Source organism: Salvia hispanica, chromosome 2 (assembly GCF_023119035.1).
Source record: "Salvia hispanica cultivar TCC Black 2014 chromosome 2, UniMelb_Shisp_WGS_1.0, whole genome shotgun sequence".
NCBI lineage: Eukaryota > Viridiplantae > Streptophyta > Magnoliopsida > Lamiales > Lamiaceae > Salvia > Salvia hispanica.
Window position 1 is genome coordinate 33979899 of NC_062966.1, and position 21122 is coordinate 34001020.

The 21122-nt window shown below is 37.1% G+C and overlaps 2 protein-coding genes and 1 pseudogene across 2 annotated transcripts; all 3 read right to left on the reverse strand.

The window, feature by feature from the left end:
* Positions 1-582: 582 nt before the first annotated feature.
* LOC125204870 (isoprenylcysteine alpha-carbonyl methylesterase ICME-like) lies at positions 583-5266 on the reverse strand. Its single transcript, XM_048103627.1, has 11 exons — positions 4844-5266; positions 4277-4353; positions 3452-3521; positions 3282-3362; positions 2623-2697; positions 2058-2159; positions 1733-1870; positions 1580-1645; positions 1345-1488; positions 1097-1187; positions 583-937 (listed from the first exon to the last, which is right to left on the reverse strand). Exons 1-11 carry the CDS (start codon positions 5095-5097, stop codon positions 776-778), a joined length of 1260 nt encoding a protein of 419 aa, XP_047959584.1. The 5' UTR covers positions 5098-5266; the 3' UTR covers positions 583-775.
* A 123-nt stretch (positions 5267-5389) lies between these two features.
* Positions 5390-10345, reverse strand: LOC125207759 (proline-rich receptor-like protein kinase PERK8). The gene is made up of 8 exons (XM_048107236.1): positions 8638-10345; positions 7687-8088; positions 7517-7600; positions 7068-7138; positions 6833-6915; positions 6507-6654; positions 5945-6106; positions 5390-5838 (listed from the first exon to the last, which is right to left on the reverse strand). Exons 1-8 carry the CDS (start codon positions 9587-9589, stop codon positions 5650-5652), a joined length of 2091 nt encoding a protein of 696 aa, XP_047963193.1. The 5' UTR covers positions 9590-10345; the 3' UTR covers positions 5390-5649.
* Positions 10346-16061: 5716 nt separating this feature from the next.
* On the reverse strand, positions 16062-18832 carry LOC125206849 (annotated as a pseudogene).
* Between the last annotated feature and the right edge of the window lie 2290 nt (positions 18833-21122).

Below are 21122 nucleotides of genomic sequence, written 5' to 3' on the forward strand. Positions count from 1 at the left end.
TTTGGAATTTGTATATTTTGTTGTAATTGTGTTGAGTATTGTCCAACAAATTGTTTATCAATGTCCGAAGAATATGAGCTTTCTACTTATAATCGTCATGAATTGAATTATAATCAAATTGCTTTAGGTCGGTTACCGATATCAATAATTGAAGATTACACAATTCGCACAATTTCTTCGAATTTACTTGAGTATTGTCCAACAAATTGTTTATCAATGTCCGAAGAATATGAGCTTTCTTCTGGAAATCCTAGCTATTCTTAGCATGATAGTGGGAAATATCATTAGTAGTGTTAGAGAAAAGTGAATCCCACATTACGAGTAGTGTAATGTGTGGTGAAAAAATTATCATAAAATAGAAGTGAACTAAATTTGGAGGACAAACCAAAATAACAAAAATGAGACTTTTTTAGAAACGGAAGGAATATATAATTTCTTAAATTACGTTTCCAAAAGGAATATCAACCTCTAATTAAATTACTACAAATTATACCAACTTAAATAATTGAAATATAAAAATAACGATATATACCTTACTGGATATGTCGCTCTTAAAGTAAAAATCAGGAGTATAACAATAAGTAGTAGAAAATTCAAATCATTGAAAATGAATCACCTCATCCATTCCTCATTTAACAAAGACAAATTACGATGAGCATGGTAAAAGTAGCGATCTGTATCTCCAATAATTACAAGGTATTACAAATATCAAAACAGATCAACACTGAGGAAGTGAGGTTTCCATCTTCAGCTGCAAGTGCAAGTATGGTGTGGGCTAAAAAGGGCTGATTTGGCCGGCCAATCTAAGAAGTAATTCAGGTACACGACATCTTATAGGAGGAGCCGCAGCATCCCTAGCAAGAGCTTCCTTGTCATCGGCATGTATGAACCCCACCAAGTAGTCGAATAGCTCATCTTTACCACCACGCAGAGGATCCTACATTTTGGAGAGCTTAGTTGCTTCGGCTATTATGAGAGTAGTATGTTTAATCTCTTGTTTATCAATTGAATTTTTTTTTCCTCATAATTGTGGGAACTTCATACAATCTTTGCAGCTTCAATGATGAAGAAAACTGAAACTGATCATATCACTTACTTGGAGGAATAAATCTGTATGCGTTTTCCCCTCGTACAAGATCAGTTCGGCTTGAGCTCCTACTTTTTGGAGTGTATCCGCAAACATTTTGCTGCATATACAAGTGTTGTGCTTCAGGAAAATCAGAGTAAAGGTTTCCAATTTTGGAACTCCGAATCAAAAAAGTCATTTCAAGATCAACTTAGAAGGAACTGATTAGGCCAAGAAACAAGATAGAGCTGAATTCATTGCTGCAAGAGGGAACTAACCTTTCATCGGATGGTATGGAATTATCTGAGGTACCATGGAAAAGAATGATTCGTGGTAGCAGACGAACTGCACCACTTGCGCTTGGGTTTCCTATGATTTTTTCAGGAGAAAATTTTTCCAATGACTTTTCTCCTTCCATGATACTGCAATCATAAATACGAGTACCAGTCAGATGGATCAAATTTTAGTTGAATATTGAAGTTCAATATACAACATTGAAACACGAGACAGCACCTCAAGAATATAGACCGATACAAGCCTCGGTTATGGAAATGATCAACTAGTTTGAGTAAATTGTACCTGTAAATAATTGTTAGGTAATTTAGGCAAGCACTAATGCATGATCATGCAATCGATAAAAAAGCCTTCGAATCTGTGGTAACTTACCCCCCTGACAAACCAAAATAAGCATTTATCTGGGATGCACTCCAAGAAATGCTCTCACCTTTGGATTCTTTTACTGCCTGCTGCAGAAGAGCACATGAAGATATATGTGCACCTGCTGATTGCCCCATTACATAAATCCTGTAAAATACAAATACCACATCTTGGCTTTAATAGATCATGACGATTCATCAAATACATTTGTGGGTTGCATATTGCAAACCTTTTTTACAAGCTGGGTTCAGGTATACCAAATAGTAAACTGATTGGGTTAGGCAAAATGCAAAATTTTAAAAAAATTGTATACCACTATTAAATAATAACTCACTTATTTGGATCTCCACCAAGCTCAGCAATATTGTTGCAAATGACTGCAATTCCATGACTGACATCAGAAACCATGTCACTGATAGTTCCCTGAGGAAAATTTCTGCACCCAATTTATGCAATAACTGTATCAGGCAATAGACCAATAATGATACACCTATGCAGTCATTAAAGAAAGCAATAACTGTCAGAGAAATGTGACAAGGTTCCTAAATACTAAGCTTTAACTCCACAAGTCTATACAAGTCTGTTTTCCCACAAATGAATTGAAACAAAATTAAAGAGTGCCATTTTTATCAAGCAAGGAAAACAACTTCATTGTTACCATGCCAACATGCAAGCTTTGTCTAAGACGACGGCTCCACCATTCTTTGACATACTATACATGTTTCTACGAACGCACGTAATTTTCAGTGGCATGTCATTAGTAGTTATAACTAAGCTAATGAAGTGTTGCCCCAACAGTGGAGTAATCTGGTATTTGGAACTAAATTCCACATGTCTGGAAATCCACTTAAGTATAAACGTCAACACTAACATCTAATAACTAAAACTAAGTCAAGTACCTGTAGTCAAGGCATGCCACTATGATGTCTCTTTCTGCCAATTGCATTCCCAGCAGCGCACCCCAGGCCTTATACCTGATTTGAGTTACATGAAAATTCAAAATAATAATGCACAGAAAACTTTATCTCAACAAAATGGGAATAAAGGGTTAGGAGGATATTATGCTGTGATACAAAAATCCAAAACAGCATCAACACCTTAAGAGTAAAAAAAGATAAATGCATCCACACTCTTGATAAAAGATGAAGGATATTACTCGAACAAGAAAAATTGCCAGTGCAGACACAACATACAGCCATTCTTATTTCATCTTCTGGAAAAAATCTCATCTCAACAGACACGTGAATTTATGTTTTCATGACATAAGAGTTGCAGTAATAACTCCAGATTGTGCAAATATTGAAAAATAGCAACATTTATACTAGGTTTGCAAAGAAGATGGTACTACAATATTCTCACTTCTGGATATTTTCCCCTTTTATAAAAGTAACAATTAAGGATATATAAAGATACATCTGTAGTTCTCTTCATTCCTTTTTAATCAATATGATGACTTCTTTTCAGAAGAAAGAAAGTGCAGTGTATTATACCTCCCATTTCCCCCACCTTCACCCCAAGAAGAAGTAAGAGAAGCTATTAAAAGTGAACTTCGACTTACCCAATAATCCATGCCCCTCCAGTCACAAATATCACCACAGGCTTCAAGCCATCACTATTTCTAGGTAAATACAAATCTAGCCTGAAAAATAAAACAATTTGTATTAATGACACAGATGAAAGTTAATGCAGCATGGAGAAATGAGATAAAGAGTATTGACAGAAATATACCTATTTCTTGGCTGATCACCATATACAATACTTCGACGCACTCTGCTTGAAAAGTAATAATGAAAAGCAACTGCACAAAAGAAAATTGGATACATCTAGTACCTCGATTGAAGCTAACTAACTGAACATTGAGAATAAGCAAAATATATGCATACGACAGAAGCTACTATTTCGAATATTTCCCAAATGTAGCAAAACTAACATTGGAACATGGAGAATCCCTTTGTAGGAATATGACATAGATACCAATACCCTATTTAAGGCAAAGCTGAATAATTAAGTAATCAGAAGAAGCCGAGCGCATTGATGTATCAAAAGTAGAGAAATATAAATATCATCACTCCCAAGTGATAAGGTTATATACATTAAAGCTACAGACAAATTATATACACTAACTGAAAAAAGGATATTAAGTGGAAAAAAATGAATCCCAGGTTTGCAGAAAAATGAATTTTGTAAAGTACAACAAATTATCACTATGGATTCCTTATTCAGTTATTCCCACAATTGCTAACAGCATCATTATCTACAATCAATATAAACTTCCAGATAAGCATCCTCACTCATTCTCTCTAGAAATTGGATCACCAGAACATATTCTTCACTCCAGCTTAACATAAGATTGGATCAACAAATGACGTCCACTTTCCAAATGACTAAAAGGAGTACATTTTACTAGATGAAAAAAGTGAATGAATAGGCAACTCCAAACTGTGCGTCATTCATGTGGAGGAAAATGGGATGGACAAACTGTGAGTCCTCTAGAGAGCAATATCTTCTCATATTTCACGTATTGAATGAATCATACAATTATCTAGAGCTTACCTTGGATAAAACCCGGCATAAGAAGCATCGCATAAAGAGTAAGAGCCAGTAGTCTTGTTATCCACCGATATCCTACCCTGAATAAAAAAATCATTATGAACAGATCTGACTAACACCAGTTACAGTATGAAAAATAAGGTGGGCTGCAAATTCTCCATCATGCAAAAAAAAAAAGGCAAACTCAATCCTTCTTCAGATGGATCAGTGGAAGAAGAATAAATATTTATAAGGAAAGAGCAGTAAATTGGCAAGCCCTGCTTCCAGAAAAGCAACAATCTACTTATCATGACTATAAATATTACCGCACTGATATGAAAAACATAATTCTCAATCAATAAATGAGTATCCACCGATTGTCGTAACACTCAATAATAATCAAATGTCAAAGTAACCTTTTGGTATCATGTATTGCTGTCGAAAAGTACTACTCCCTATTTCTTAATACAGTAACTTTTAAGTGTTTTTACAAGTACCTAAATTAAGATCCAAAATCCAACCTTTTGCTTGCCTTCTAAACGATTGTTCGTCACAAGCACAATCTAAAAGTAAAAAAAAAAAGAATGGTACCCGAGATAGCTGAGCAGCTTGAAGCTGAGGCGAGTGAGAAGGTAAGTCTCGGCAGCAGCGTGGCCAATCTCACGGCTGAACGACTGCTGACGGCAAGGCGGAGCCGCAAACTTGTTGCCGCGCCTCCGCCTCTGCTGCTGATTCAAAGAAGCACCTTTGAAACTCGACGCGCTAACCAGAGTTTCATTTTCTTCGGTAATCTCATCCCCGGAATCTCCGGATAGGCGATCCGCCGGAGACAAGAGCGATTCCATCGCCGGCGGAGGAACAATAGGGAAAGCAGAAATACGGATTGGAGAATTCGAGAATTGCAATTGTTTAGGATTCAGGTTTATGGGGATTAGCTAAATGATAGCAGAATATTTGTCAATTGCATTGGGTTGCGGGAATCCGATTACGAAATTTTATAGGTGTAGATTGACGAGGCAACGGTTCATTTTGAATGAAATAGTTCACTTTTATAAATGTAGATTTACTAACATTATAATTTTACTTTACTATATTATAGAAAGTCCAGATTTTTCGGTAAAAATCAAGAAATAACAGTTGATAAGAAATACTCGTATAGCATTAGGAGAAAGAATTATGAGCCCACAAAAATTTTTACAAAGGAAAAATAAGTGAATAATGCAACATCAACAAACTGTAAGTATAAAGGCAAAATCTAATAAATTCAATGGTAACATCAGATAAACTGCCTGCTTCGATTAATTACTATCAAAAACAGCACAAAACGTATGCTTTCGCAGGGGCTGAAGCTCTTATCTTTTGCACCACGGCAACGAGCCAGGAGATAGCGAAATCGATCAACTCTTCCAGCTGCTTTGAGAGTTATTAAAGTATTCTGAACTGTAGTCTTGACTTCCAAAGGCCATCCTCTGAAACATCTTGATCTGGGCTGATTGTTCTCTTGAACTGAAAATCCCACTTTGGCCCGGTTTCATGCCGTTGTTCAAATCTGCCAGCTCCTCCATTGAATCAAGAGCTCTCACTACCTGCAGAGTTATGAAGAAGAAGAAGAAGAAGCACAAAGCAAAAGCCACGTTCAGTGTGTGAAAAGGTGAAGTACATATAGTCTGATAGCTCTTGAGAAAAACTCACCTGACTCATCTTCGGCCTTTTGGAAGCTAAATGGCGTACACAGGCTGCAGCTGCTTCGATCATTCGGAACATTTCACTTGGAACAAAGTTGTCCCCTAACTTGGCATCAACCAGATCTCCAAATTCTTCTTTGTCAAGTGCTTCAGTCATCAATGGCCGAGCCTGTATGAAGAGCAGTGTTTCATGATTTGAACTGCCTTGATAGATACAAAAGGTTTTTTGATTCATCACAAAGACTGAGAGAACATATCGCTAAGTTTTGGCTAGATCACCCAACTTTAGAGAGCACCAACCACCTTTGTTATAATGCAGGGAAAGCAGGATAAAATTCGAAAAATAGGAAGGACCATAGTATCTAATCAAAGCAAAAAGAAACAGCTAATTCTCTGCATTGTCTTATTTATACATTCAGAAAGTACAGTAGCAATATCAAAGTCTCTTCTTGATTTAATTTTAATACACTAGATTTATACTGCCTTATAATAAAAGCTGAAGGCAAAAAACACATGTTGGGGCTGAAAGAAAACTCAATGAAAAACAATGAACAAGGTTTGGATCTTACCCATTCAACCAGGCTTTCATCACCCAGTGGTTGAGATGCGTCCACCGGTTTACGACCCGTAATGAGCTCCAAAAGCACAACACCAAATGAAAACACATCAGACTTCTCAGTGAGTTTGCCTGTTGATGCATACTCAGGAGCCAAGTATCTGCAAGTCATCCAAATAATCTGGTAAATGATGGATGTACAATGCATGATAATTCTAATTCGTTTCTGTGTACAAACTAGTTCGTTGACCAATAGGAGACTGGATCAGTATATGTTTATCTTGAAGTGTAGAAAAAACATAATCTCTAATTGCAGCTTTGAGAATAGTTGTGACCTACCCGAAGGTTCCCATCACACGGGTTGACACATGTGTATGTAATTCCAATTCCATTGCTAGCTTTGCAAGCCCAAAGTCCGCAACCTGCCCATGAGTGGGTAACGAACATAATATTAATGCAGTAGATTGCTTTTGCTAGATAAACTACAATATCTCAGAAGATTGCAACCAAGATTTACAGCTCATTAAAAATGGCAACCAAGAAATGTTGGATAGGATAGGAAGAACGAGCATACCAGGGCTACAAAGTTGTTATCCAAGAGAATGTTTGTTGACTTAATATCTCTGTGAATTATACGGGGTTGGCCTGAAAAAAAAAAGCCGAAAACTTTCAGATAATTTTTCACAATAGTTTCAAGGGGAAAATTACATGACAAGAACTGAATACATGGAATAGACAACAATCAACTGCTCTGGTCAGAAACAGTCAAATATACACTACTAAATTGTTATTCTCTGCTGAATCATTCTCAGTACTGCATCAGAGAACCACCCTTGTTGTCCTTATATCTATAGTAATGCATAGTCACATTTTGGGATTTGATATTACTCGAGGAAAACAAAAGTGATATCAATGAAATTGGATTTATGATTTACTATCTACTTATCTAGAATATTTTTTAAGCTGTCAATACAGATCTAAGCAAAAATAGTAAGATGAAAAAGTGACAAAATTAGAGCTTACAGTCTTCATGAAGATATGCCAGTCCACGTGCTGCACCAGTTGCAGCTTTAACTCGACTAGCCCAATCCATTACAGTGCCATGACCTGCCCATGTTATAGGTCAAATGACTGAACTCCAGTTCACAAATTAAAATTACATTAACAAGGCAGCAACTTAAATGTAGCCTTACAATGCAGATGGTGGTGCAGGGTGTTGTTCGGCACATAATCATACACAAGCAACCTTTGCTGTTCAGAGATGCAGTAACCAACAAGTGATACTAAATGTCTATGGTGTATTCGGCTAATGATTTCAACTTCCGCTCTAAATTCACGCTCTCCTTGTCCACCACCATCCTTTAACTGTTTAACGGCAACTACCCTTCCATCCACCAAAGTTCCTTTATAAACACACCCAAAACCACCTTCCCCCAGAATATTATCTTGAGAAAATCCATTTGTAGCTTCAGATAAGTCTTGATATGTGAACCATGACCTTGAAGTGTTTAAACCACCATCGGGAGAGTAATAATTGTTTGCTGAAATACTTCCAGCCAATTGAGACGAATATTGAGATTTGAGAAACGACGAATCTGATCAAAGGAAGAAAGAGAGAGTACATCAACAGTCACAATTAGAAAATTAATCACAATTCGTATTGAAAATAATTGGCAGCTTCTGAAGATGCCAAATTTATCAGTTTAGTTGCCTAGAGAAGAAGAAAGATGAAAAGGAAAATATGGTCGAAAAGGAAAATATGGTCAGCCCACGCTAACCTTGATTTGCAACATAAATATTTAACTATTCATCAACGGGTAAATTACTATAACAATGATAAGCTGATAATTAATGAACTAAGCTGCCTTGATATTAAAAGATGAAAAAGGAAAAAAAAAACAGATTCATGTCTAAAGAAGTCCTAGCATCTTGCCATGTCAAATATTATCCTGGAAAGTGAGTGGATACATAATTTGCAACAAAATATATAGAGTAAAACATAGTTATATCTCACAAAACAAAAGAACCAAGAAGGATAATGATGTCTGAGTGCAACTTCAACAATTTAGCAAAATACAGATGCCCAAACTCATGATCTATATTATACTACTAGCATGTAACCAGAAGGAAACATAGTTTATTACCTGAATTTTGGGAGGATGCGAAAGGCGATGGCATGGCATAGTTAAGTCTAAACTCATCCTTTCTTCTCTTTCTTTTATTGGTATACCATACGGCCAGAACCACAAGAGAGAGCGCCATAAATCCCACGAGAATGCCTAGTCCTGCTGCACCTCCAGCTCTAAGACCACCACCACCGGCATTCCTTGGTGTTACATCTGCAGTTATGTTTGGACTATTTTGAGTTGATCCTGCCGTTGGTTTCTCTGTAGGGATTGATGGAAGTGGCGAGGCTGGGTGGGTTCCATTGTTAGATGTATTGTGTGGGGGAGCAACAGGAGATATAGTTGGTGAAAAGGTTGATGAAGGGGTGGGAGGAGGAGATGCAGTGGCATCTGGAGGAGGACTGCTGGTTGGGGAGATAGGTGGGGAACCGGTTGGAGGAGGTGGAGGAGAATGCTTTGGGGAATGCGCCACCGGTGAGGGTGGAGGACTAGCAGTAGGAGGTGCAGCCTCTGCAGGTGGAGGGGGAGAAGAGGGTGAAACAGCAGGTGGGGGAGGTGGTGGTGCAACAGGAGGGGCTGGGGATTCTTTAGGAGGAGAACTCTCCGATGGTGGTGGTGGCGATGGTGGTGGCGGTGATGGTGGCACTGCTGGTGGGGGAGTCGAATTGTCAGCTGGAGGCGGGGCAGCAGGAGGAGACGGGGGTGGAGTCACAGGGGAAGGTGGCGATGGTGGGGGAGAAGGGGGTGGTGCAGAAGGCAATGCAGGTGGTGGTGTTTCTGGAGGAGGAGACTGTGGTGGTGATGGAGGAGGAGAAGAAGGAGCTGGTGGTGGAGCAGACTCAGGAGGTGGTGGAGAGGAAGTAGATGAAGGGGGAGGAGCTGAAGCAGGGGGTGGTGTGCTAGTTGTCTGATTAGCATCAGATCCTGAAGGAGGAAGGGATGGCAAAGGAATTGGTATAATTGAAGACATAATTAACAAAAAAGAGTTCCTCTTTATAAACAAGTTCGATCTCAAAATTTCAAGATCGAAACATCACCAGCACATATCATCATATCAACATATCACCATTCAACGGAAATGATCCTTCCTAATCGATTGCCAAAAATTCTTCAGAGATACCGATCAGAAATCAGCTCCAGATGACAGAAATCCCAAACAATTCCCAGAAAAATCAAATGCAAACTACGCAATTCAAATATTTGAAGAAATGCCGCAATAAAAAAAGTTAACTTCCCAAACACAATTCTTCAAAAATTCAACACTGGTATCAGAGGAGTCAATAATCAACGACTAAATGTAAATCCCGCAAAATCACAACCGAAATGCAGCCAAATGAATGAGCAAGATAGATTAATTAGAGCTGAAGGTAACTCTCACTTGTCAAAAACAAGTCGGAATCTTGACATTGGCAAGAGAAAAAAAAAAGATCCAGAAAAAATGTGTTTCCGTGAGATATGGTAGAGGAGAGAAATGTGCAACAAAACGTGGCTGCGACTACGCAGCAATCAATCAATGTTGAAGACAATTCCTCAGAAAAGAGAAGAGAAGGAGAGAGAAAATAATAAAAAATTGTGAATGCTCATGAGCACTATGAACTGAGCTGTATAGAGGTATTAATTGTGGGATTAGAAAAGAATGAGGTAGAGAATAATGGGACTTAATGTGAACGTGAAGGAGAGAATATGAATTTAGTATTGAAGCAGCCAAGTCAAACAGAAGATCATGAACGCCATGTTCACAGCTCCCTCTCTGCCTTCTTCAATCATTTGTTTGCATTTTCTTCCCTTCATTTTTTGTTTTTTAAATATCAACTTAGTAATTTACATGCTTCCTATCCATCTCAGTGATTTATCTAGATTGCTGACAGCCAAATTAATTTTGTACAACCAAAATAATATTATATTAATAATTTGATGTATTAATTATATATTAAATAATAAATGTAGTAAGTGGATGAGTTAAAAAGATTTATTAATCTTTAATCACATTTTTTTATTTTTATATTTAAATTTCATTTCTATTAAAATTAAAATTTGAATTGAGGTGTACTAATTACATTTATGGTTCCAAAAAATAAAAAAGTTATCCACAAATCATAGATATATGACCACAATATTATGCACTTTCCATATAATATATGTCCATCCATATATTTTAATTAAATGTTTAAATAAATCTTTTTTTAAAATAAATTAATTTTTGGTTGTATAATATTTATTCACATAGATTTGTTTTTAATTATTCTGTTGTTCAAATGAAAGTAATGTGCACTGTGCAGTAAATTTGTTGATGATTGTGTGACTACATATGACGCGTGAAAATTAAAGGGGCTACTTTTTTTTTTTTGCACCTCGAATTATGCAAGAAGTTAAGATTAATTTTTGCTTGATAAAATTATGTACTGAACTGATTTGGTTAAATTAAGTACTTATAGTATCACACAAAATTTTCATAACACTTCATGCATACAGGTGAGCATACCAACAAAGTGAATTATGTTGGTTTCTCTAGAATTTACAAGATATAAACCGTGCGTAATACAATTCAAAAGAAGGAATACAAATGAATTAACTGAAACAAAATTACAACGGAAGAGATTTAAAACTATAACCGTGAAAGTAAGGAAAGATGCTTAGCCGAGTCGAGGAGACCTCTTTCCGCAAGACGAAATACGCCCCGGTAGTGCTATTCGGATTGACGTTTCGTCCCCAAAAATAAAACGGCTTCCTCTCGTTTGATGCAGCACTGCAATCGAAACGAGCTCCGACGAACTGGAATAAGGCGAGGGCAGAGCTTCGACGAAGACAATGCAAAGAGAGAGCTTATGATGCTTGTGTATGATTTCTAGTTTTCTGATGTAGAATGATTGATGCAGAATGCACAAATGACTAGCCTATTTATAGGCTCAATCCACATGCAGGGGTCAACAATCTTAATGGTTGTCATTATGGATATTCTGTAACCGACGGGGGTTACAAAACCGTTACGGATTTTGAATCTGGGATGTATCTAGATATATACATCTTGAAGTGAGTTTGACTTGATCGGGTCAGCAATTGACTTGATCAGTCCACTGGTCTAGGCCAGCTCCAACCTGATCTTATCGCTAGACTTTACTAGCTTGATCAGGTCACCTGGATTCTCCGCCAGCTTGATCAGTTCACTAGAGTCCACCAGTTTGATCAAGACAGTTCCCCAACTTGAACAGGTCCTCTGCCAACTTGTTCAGGTCACTGGAATCCACCAGCTTGATCAAGGCAGTTGACAGGTCCTAGAAGTGCAGTGCGTGTGGTGTGGTATGTGTCACTCGATCTAACAGGTCCAGAGGACTCGACTAGACTTCAGAGGCTAGAAGATCATGAAACTATCAGAAAGGGGTCGTTGGGTGCACTCTATTCCTTCAAAAACCTCAACCCACTATACTACAACTTAGCACAGGGAAGTAAAGGATCGATCCCACGAGGACGAAGGTGTTACGAAACTGCATTTGAGGATGTTTTGGGAAAAAGGTATTGGCTGCTGCCACGCGATTTTGTGGGTCGAGAACCTAAAACTACTGGGTCTGAGAGATAGAAAAACTTTACTCTACCTACTGGGTCTAAGAACTAAGAACGTACGGAACATACATGACTTAGAGAAACTGAGATATTTTAAAGTTCTAAGACAACTGGAGTAAACTTAACTAGACAGACTTTCCTAATTTGGACAGACAAGCATAAAGCGAAAAGTAAAGACAAATTTCCTTAAACTACCAGGGTTTGGAAAAGCATATAGAAAAGTAAAAAGACAAAGCAGATCGTACTGACAGGTCTAGGGGACAATGCAGAAAAAGCAAAGTACATGCTGAAAAGTACTGACATAAAGCAGATCTGGTTCTAACTACCAACAACTTCATCTTCTTCGGGAATCAAACGAGAATAGCAAATAAAACAGAGTATTGAACACCATGTAAACAGAGCAAACTTTAGATCTAAACTTAAAACGAGAAATTAAAGCCTAAATTAATCAGATCTACGCTACTGGACCTAAAGGATGCAGAAACAGAAAGTAAATAGCCACAATCACGCACAACGTAAACAACAAACACCAAATACGCAAAACTCCAACTCAAAAAACACCAAGATTCAACAAATTCAAACATCTCCATACGCAAATCCCCAACCTCTATCAACAAACCAACGTATTTCAGCTCCAAACATCCAATAACAAACAATAATGAAAGCTAAAAGCAAGAGATAAACATAAGCTCAGCGATATCCAACCAAAAGCAAACATAAACTTCCATAATAACTCGAAATAAGTCTGAATCCAGTCGATCAAAGTCGGAAACTAGAGTTGCGAACTTAAAAACCACAAAGTACTAAACGAAAGCAAATAAGATTGTTTCTTCGCCTTCACAAGGCGGTGTTACACAACAAAATAACGATGATGATGAGAACCACGGTGGCCAGAATCTTCCATATCCAAGTGCGCAGCAGACGAAATGAGAAATTTGAAGTGTGGAACTAAAGCATGGAACGAAGGCTAGAGCTAGGAAAGTGTAGAAGTGGTTGTTCACGGCTGTCTTGTTCTTCAAGGTTGAGCTCTTTATATATGTGAAGCTCTGATCCCTAGGGTATCCCTCTGGTGATTTGACGCTCTTGCCCTTGAGTAAGACTCTTTAAAATAATCTGCTCTCGCTCCATTCTGCTCCTGTCGCCAACTTTTGATTCTCCCAGGTCCGAACGACGACGTCTGATTTTTACTTCAATTCCATCTCTTTTGCATCTGCCAGAGTCGGGTAACAGCAACTCCTGGGTCCGGCAGATTTACTACGCACCTGAACTCATAAACGCACATTAGCGCCCCAAATGCACAGAATTTTAACCCTAAACCGATGCATGAAACGAGCCTTATCAGTAGTTCTCCAACTTGATCAGGTCCTCTGCCAGCTTGATCAGGTCACTGGAGTCCACCAGCTTGATCAACTAGATTTTATCAAGTGTGGTAGAGCACTTAATTCATACACCTTCAAAGAGGCTCTCACTTCCAATGTGGAACAACTAACACTAGTTGTTTGCTCCCTACATCCAAGCTTAGATAAAGCTCAATTGTGCCCAACTTTAATCCACTATTTCTCTCTCACCGAGAATCGGATTTGAGAAAGTGAATATGCCACGATCATCTATGCGAAACGCAGATCGACGTTGTAGCATTTAATTTCAGAAAATAAAATGTCTCGTCACATTTATTATTTTGTCAAAGTCCATTGACTGGGCACATTTAATCCATGATTCCAACAATCCCTCACATGAGTGGAAATTGCCAAATGCATATGCATGCAAACACAAGCTCAACCATCGAGAGGTATAAAAGCATAAGGATAGGTAATTTTTAGCTTTGAACCTTCCATAGTCAACGCCATCGGATACACAAACGGCCTAGTAGCGTGATGCTTTGAACTAGTCCCCCACGGCGTGCACCGAGAAAATGGTGTTAACACTTAAACACTTCAACCTCATCCGTTCTTACGTTGTGTGTCCTTTGCGGCCTTGGACACCACTTGGATTCATAAGTGTGTAATTTGAAGCGGCCACACTTCACACTTACATAGGTGATTCCTGCTCGAGTATCTTGCCCTACTCGATCTCTTTGAGAACTCAATCTCCTTGAGATTATTAGGAATCATTAAAAGTCATACACTTATCCTCACCTCAGGCAAGTTTTCAAACACTCTATTGCTCTCTAGGGAATAGATGTAGATGAGTGTTTCTCACGAACGCTCATAGCTTAGGTTTCCCATTGAATCAAGTTCTTGGGATCTCCAGTCATCATGGTTAGGTTACCACTATGACAATTCTTTAGTCTGTGAATTTCAAATCCATTCTCTCTAGCAGCTTATTCATTTGATCACGGTCTTATGATAGTAGTAGTTTGTGGTTTATATCCTAATCCACTTATAAAACTTATTCTCAAAGTAGATTTTACATATGCAGAAGCAAATTGAACTTGGATACTTAAAGTTTGTGCTGCATAAAGGTCTTAAAGTAGGCTATACATTGTTTTACATAATTACCATTAAGAAACATCTGTCGTGAAGTTTTATTTAAACTTCGAATAAATTGTATAATCATCATTTGAACTTTATTGAAGTTACCTACTATGCTCAATTGCTCATCTTTTAGTCACTTGAAGTGAAGGACTTGAGAGAAAACTTACTGTTGAGTTGCATCACAAAGTTATAAAGTACTCTCTCTGTCCAGCTTTAGGAGTCCCGGTTGATCAATTTTGGGCGTCCCACTTTAGGAGTTTCGATTGAGACAAATTAATAAAAAATGCATACTAAGTGTTAAAAGTGAGTCTCAACATCCACTACAATTAATAAAAAAAGTGTTAAAAGTAGGTCCCAACATCCACTATCTTTTAAAAATACTCCTAGTAACTATTTATTGGACACTCAATTAAAAGTGAGTCCCAATATCCACTACAATATTTATTTATTACACACTCAAACACATTTTTCTTAAAACATGTGCTCGACTCAACCGGAACTCCTAAATCGGGACGGAGGGAGTATTATGTTTTCCATGATTACATAAGTACTAACTACATATGCAACAATTGTTTTTCTTTTCTTCACCGTCTCTGTAATTTGTATGCTAAACAACTTCTTTAGTTAGCTTACAAATTTTACTAAACTATTTTGCAGGGGAAATGAATGGTGGAATCAGAATACAAAAAGACTTATATTGGTGCTATACAGTCAAGGTAACTTAGTAATTACTTAGTACATGGATTGTTAATGAAGTTGCGTGCCAAGTCTGCTGATACTGTAATAGTGTGGTCAGTCTGGTATCAATGTGGGCGTTTGTACAAAAAAAAATTAGCAAATTCAGACCGATTTATAATTTATTTGCATAAACGTGTTATTTTGTGCAGGCACTGAGCTACAACAATGAAGATTGTAATGGCAGCAAAGGGGAAAAAAAATCAGCAGAGGTAAATAGCAGATAGTTATCAATATAATTAAACTGAATTGAATTGAGAATAAATAAGGACGGTTGAAATGACTCTATGTTTCGTTGTATGAGTTATACTGTTTACTTTGACTCATCTAAAATAGATCTTGAATATTATAAGTGGTGTCAAATTTATATTAAAGTCGGTAATTTGATTTAGATTTATCTGGATATTCCATCTTTTTAACATAATATTCGTATTAGGTAATAAACTCTCCTATTTTTCATGTTCATAAGCTTATTATATTTAGCATGTTCATAAGCTTATTGTATACTACAGTCATTAACCATATTGCATATAACGATTTAAAAGCCAATATTTGTCAAAATTTGTAGAACTCAAGAACTAACAAAAATTCTGTCTGGCAGGAAAACAAACTGAAGAAGCATTAAAAAAATTTAAACAGGTATGTTACTGACCCCTACTTGAAGGTCCAGATACTCTAGATGAACAACTCTTCAATGTTGCAGATATCTTCAACCTTTTCATCTGTAATAACTTGTAACTTCAACAAAAAAAGAATAGGACGTTTTAGAAACCAATATGACCTTTCAGTTCCCAATACACTCAGATAATTAACAAAATCAATATACAACATTATGTACTAATAATCTTATCATTCTTGTCTCCAGAAGAAGAGTAATGATAAACAACCAAAATTTGTACAACCAAAATAAAGTTATATTAATAATTTGATGGATTAGTTATATATTAAAATTATAAATATAGTAAGTGGATAAGTTAAAAAGACTTATTAACCTTTAACCTCATTTTTTATATTTATATTTGAATTTTCTTTTTATTGTTTTTTAATATTTGAATTAAAGTATGCACTAATTATATTTATGATTCTAAAAAAATAAAAAAATTATACAAAAATTATAAATATATGACCACAATATTATGCACTTTCCATGTATTATATATGCATCTAAATATTTTAATTAAATACATAAATAAACCTATTTTTAATCAAATAAACTAGATTTTGGTTGTACGGTCACGTAGATTTGTTGTCTCCATAATTTGTTTTATAAACCTGCACACAACGGATCTTTGATGATACAGTTGGTAACTTTGGGAGGAAGATTATCTATCAAGGAAAAGAAAGGTGTCATTGTTCAGTTGGTGCTTTCTGCCACAATAAACAAATACTCAAAAGTCAATAATTTATTGAAAGCATATTTACTATCTAAATGCTAAGTTTGTTAATGTTGCTTCAATTTTTTTCAGGGAATCATCTTAAATGATTGAAAGTAGAACTGAAAAAAAGAAAAAGAAGAAAGAATGCATAGAAAATGAAGAAACAGGTCAGTGAATAATTAAATAAACTGAAAAATAAATTCATGAAGAATAGAGAAGCAAGAAACACAGGCACTAACAAATTTTTACTAAACTTTCATATGCAGGGACAGACTACACAGAATCTCAAACAGAGAGGCCATTCAACGTTGCAAGGATAAAACAAATGGAACCAATGAAACGTTCAAGGTTAGAACACTACATTAACTGTATACCTAGTATTAAAATTTGTAAAAAAAACATAAACAAATATATTAAGAATAGAGTGAAGAATCATAACAAAATAGATAGAACAGATACTAAGAGAGAGAGAGTATACAGATAATGAATTAGGGGAGAATTAAGAAACTGAACTATTTTTCTTTTGATTCTCTTGACTGATTTCGTTTGAGAGGGGAAGTAAGTTACAATGGGAGTGTTTACAGAGGAGGTATTTACAGGACTCTCTTCTTGAGCATCTAGGTTTGAAATCATGCAGTTTTCCCATAAAAACATCATCATTAGAGACCTCTCAGATAATAGTAAAATATAAATATTAGAAAAGAATATCAAATAATAATAAGTACAAAAATCTTTTACAATTATGTGCCAGTTTCCTCTTCACTCTACAACCATTACAGAGACAAGATAACATTGCAAGCGTGAGGGGCTACAATATCTACTCTACTACATTAAGACATCACCATATTAAAAAAAGGTATGTAATTCTTTCTTTTCAAGCTATGTCCTATACCTATACTTGACAACATAGTCATATCTAACTTACATGAACATAATGTTGATGAGGTATTAGAGCATCTCCAACCATTCCACTAAACTCAAACTCATTTTAGTGTAAATCTCACACTAAATATTGATTTTACTCCAACCATTTACACTAAACTCAAATTTAAAAGAATATTCTCTATATTATGCCTTTTTCACTCACAAAATTTGAAAAACTTTTAGGTATTGGTTTAGTGTAAACCTAAAAATAGGTATTTTTTTCTCAAAAACCAAAAATAGGATTGGTTTTTGAGTACTATTGGAGCAAAATACCTATCCCATTTTAGGTTTTAGTGTAACCTTGGAGATGGTCTTAGAGATTATTAGAGTCAGATTTCAAATACAATTACTACTCTTTGCAAATATTAATTCTAGAATGCTTTGCAAATCATATCATCTAGTATTTATTGAATAGGATGTATTATGTCTCCAATTTCCTTTACACAAACGAATTCAATGCTTAGTTTTTAAAATAGAGTAAAGGCCAAAATTGGTCCTGAACATATGACTATTTTACGTTTTTGGTCTTAAACATTATCTTTTGGATTTTGTGGTCCTGAATATATGGAAATCTGATCATTTTGGTCCTCCATCAACATTTCCGTTAAAAACTAACGGTCAACGGGTTTAATCCCGATTTTGACCAAATTAAACTTTTAATTCTGATTTTTTACTCCCTAATTAATTCCCTAATTATTTTAATAAATAATATGAAAAAATAAAAAGAAAATAATTGACCTGTGCCCTCTCCCTCCTCCACTCCCCCGCCAACCTGACCTCCGCCGCCCTCTCCACCACCGCATTCCTCATTGACGCCGACTCCGGCGACTGCCTCATCAACGCATTGAACGACATCAATGCTAGCATCAGGCAGTACCCGATCGCCGAATTGACTCCAAAGAGAATCGCTCCGGCGATCTGGTACGGCCCCCAGCGGCGGCCGCCGAGCTTGTTGAGGAGAGGAGGGGGGTTTGGCGACGGAGAGGAGCTTCAATCGGAGGCAGCGCTCCTCCAAGTACTGGTAGAAGGCGCCGAAGAGGAAGAGGGCGAAGAGAGAGAGAGGAAGTAGCCCGACCAGGAATTGGTCTGCCATGAATCGAAGAGGATGGTGACGCTTTGGCCCCAGTAGAAGGTCATGTGCATCATCGTTGCAAATGGAGGAGGAATTTGGGTTTTTTTTTGTTGTTTTTTTGGGAATTTGCAGCGTTTTAAGGGGAGATTGATTTCGTGTAGTTGGTAAGGCGATCGAGGGTTGGCTGAGCTGGATTTGCTGCGCGAGCTCGTGCGCGGAGGCGAGCGGGTTGGAAGGAGAGATTGCGACGCCGAGGGAGATGAGGGAGAAGTAGAGGACGGGAGAGGACGAAAGCGATGTCGTTTTTGGAGATGAGTGAAGTGAGGGAGGAGGAGAGGGAGGTGGCGCTGGAGGAAGTCGGAGTAGGTGAGGCGGTCGCCGGAGTCGGCGTCGATGAGGAATGCGGTGGTGGAGAGGGCGGCGGAGGTCAGGTTGGCGGGGGAGTGGAGGAGGGAGAGGGCGCAGGTCAATTATTTTCTTTTTATTTTTTCATATTATTTATTAAAATAATTAGGGAATTAATTAGGGAGTAAAAAATCAGAATTTAAAGTTTAATTTGGTCAAAATCGGGATTAAACCCGTTGACCGTTAGTTTTTAACGGAAATGTTGATGGAGGACCAAAATGATCAAATTTCCATATGTTCAGGACCACAAAATCCAAAAGATAATGTTTAGGACAAAAAACGTAAAATGACCATATGTTCAGGACCAATTTTAGCCTTTACTCTTTTAAAATATATATACTACTTGATAGGTTTTTCATTTAGTATGGTATCTGTATACAACAAATTTATAAATTTATATTCTGTCCCACTCTTTGTCTCTTTCTTTCTCACATTTTTCATGTTTCTAAATTTTAATTTCATTCTCTCTTTCTTTCTCTTTTTTTTCATGTTCTAAAATTGTGACTATATTCTCTCTCTGGATTTCTCAGATGCTATTTTTTTTATCATTCTAAATATAGGTTTTAAATATAAATACTAACATATTATTAAACTTAGTTCAAGGATAAATTGCATTGGAAATATATAATTGCTATTGCTTTGCAGGAAAATTTTTTGTACATTTAATATCTCTCGGCCTCTCTCTGTATGTCATGTTTCATGTTCTAAAATTATGATTTTATTCTCATTTTTCAATTTCTAAAATTGTGACTCTATTCCCTACGTCTATGATATCATAGGTACAATTTCATTCATAATTTCAAATGTATACAATATAAGTTTCAAGTATGAGTACTAACATACTAGTATTAATATTTTTTCAGGGATTAATTGTATTGGGAAGAGCTGAGAAGATATTCTAGAAGAATAAAATATATATATATATATATATATATATTGTATAATATAATACTAGTATTTTCTTACAAAAGTCTATGCAAGTATAAAACACATAGGGCCTACCCCACACAATTCACAAATAGGCTGCACCCTACCCCTACGCAATTCTGGAAACATACAAAGAAAACTGATGCAAGTTCTTAATCAACTGGAGTTTACAATAAGGGCTCGGATGGTAGCTCCCACAATTATTTTCAGGGATTTGTTGGAAATGGACTTTTCCAGAGTTGATGGGCACAATTATCATCTGTTTGGTTCAGTCCACCCATATTGTTAAGCCCAATTCAGTCGTTTGGTTCAACTTGAGAACCCTTGAAAATAATTATGCCATGCCTATACTACCCTCCTTCTTTCTTCTCAACAGAGCCCAAAATTCACCGGACGCCATGGATTGTCAAATCTATGGCATCCTCTTCCTTCTCACCCTAGCCTCCGCATTACCAGAAAATCCCCCCGCCAAGCCCTCCAACCACACCATCCTCTGCCGCAAGAAGATTCCGCTCAACGGCGACAAAACCGTGAGCACCGCCAAACTCATCAAATCCGAAGACGTCGTCCACCCCGACGGAGTAATCCCAAACAGATCGGACCCTTATCAAGGTAAAACTCCACAGATCGAACATTCAAAACACACCTGAGTCGGATTTGGATTCCACAACGCAGCCGCTCTGAAATTGCGTCTGTCGGAGAAGTGCACTTTACCAGCTCAATTGTGCACGGAAGGGGGTGACGGTTGCTTCGATTGGAGAATTTGGAGGGTAAAAATGGGTATACACCACCGTTTCAGCCAAATCCTGAAAAACCGATCTCTAATACCTGCTCACTACCGAGATTGAGTTAACATGAAACCGTTGATAGTAGTATGTACACATCGGAAACCCGACTGGTTTTACCGGGTCGTGCGATTTGTATATGAGCTACCAAACGATGGAAAATGGGTGTGAACAGTGGTGTTTCAAGGTGTTTCAAGCCTACCAGACACACCCTAAGATCACAAATTTATGCTAAGATTCTGCCAAA

Bases quoted from the DNA above. Each gene is read 5' to 3' on its own strand.
- LOC125204870 (XM_048103627.1), bottom strand. From the start codon at position 5,097: ATGGAATCGCTCTTGTCTCCGGCGGATCGCCTATCCGGAGATTCCGGG. The intron at 1,489-1,579 runs GTGCTGTCTCGT...TTATGATTGCAG, and splicing joins TATCGGTCTATATTCTTGAG to TATCATGGAAGGAGAAAAGT. The intron at 1,188-1,344 runs GTTAGTTCCCTC...TTGTATATGCAG, and splicing joins TCCATACCATCCGATGAAAG to CAAAATGTTTGCGGATACAC.
- LOC125207759 (XM_048107236.1), bottom strand. From the start codon at position 9,589: ATGTCTTCAATTATACCAATTCCTTTGCCATCCCTTCCTCCTTCAGGA. The intron at 6,655-6,832 runs GTAGGTCACAAC...GATGACTTGCAG, and splicing joins CGTGTGATGGGAACCTTCGG to ATACTTGGCTCCTGAGTATG. The intron at 5,839-5,944 runs GTGAGTTTTTCT...ATAACTCTGCAG, and splicing joins AAAGGCCGAAGATGAGTCAG to GTAGTGAGAGCTCTTGATTC.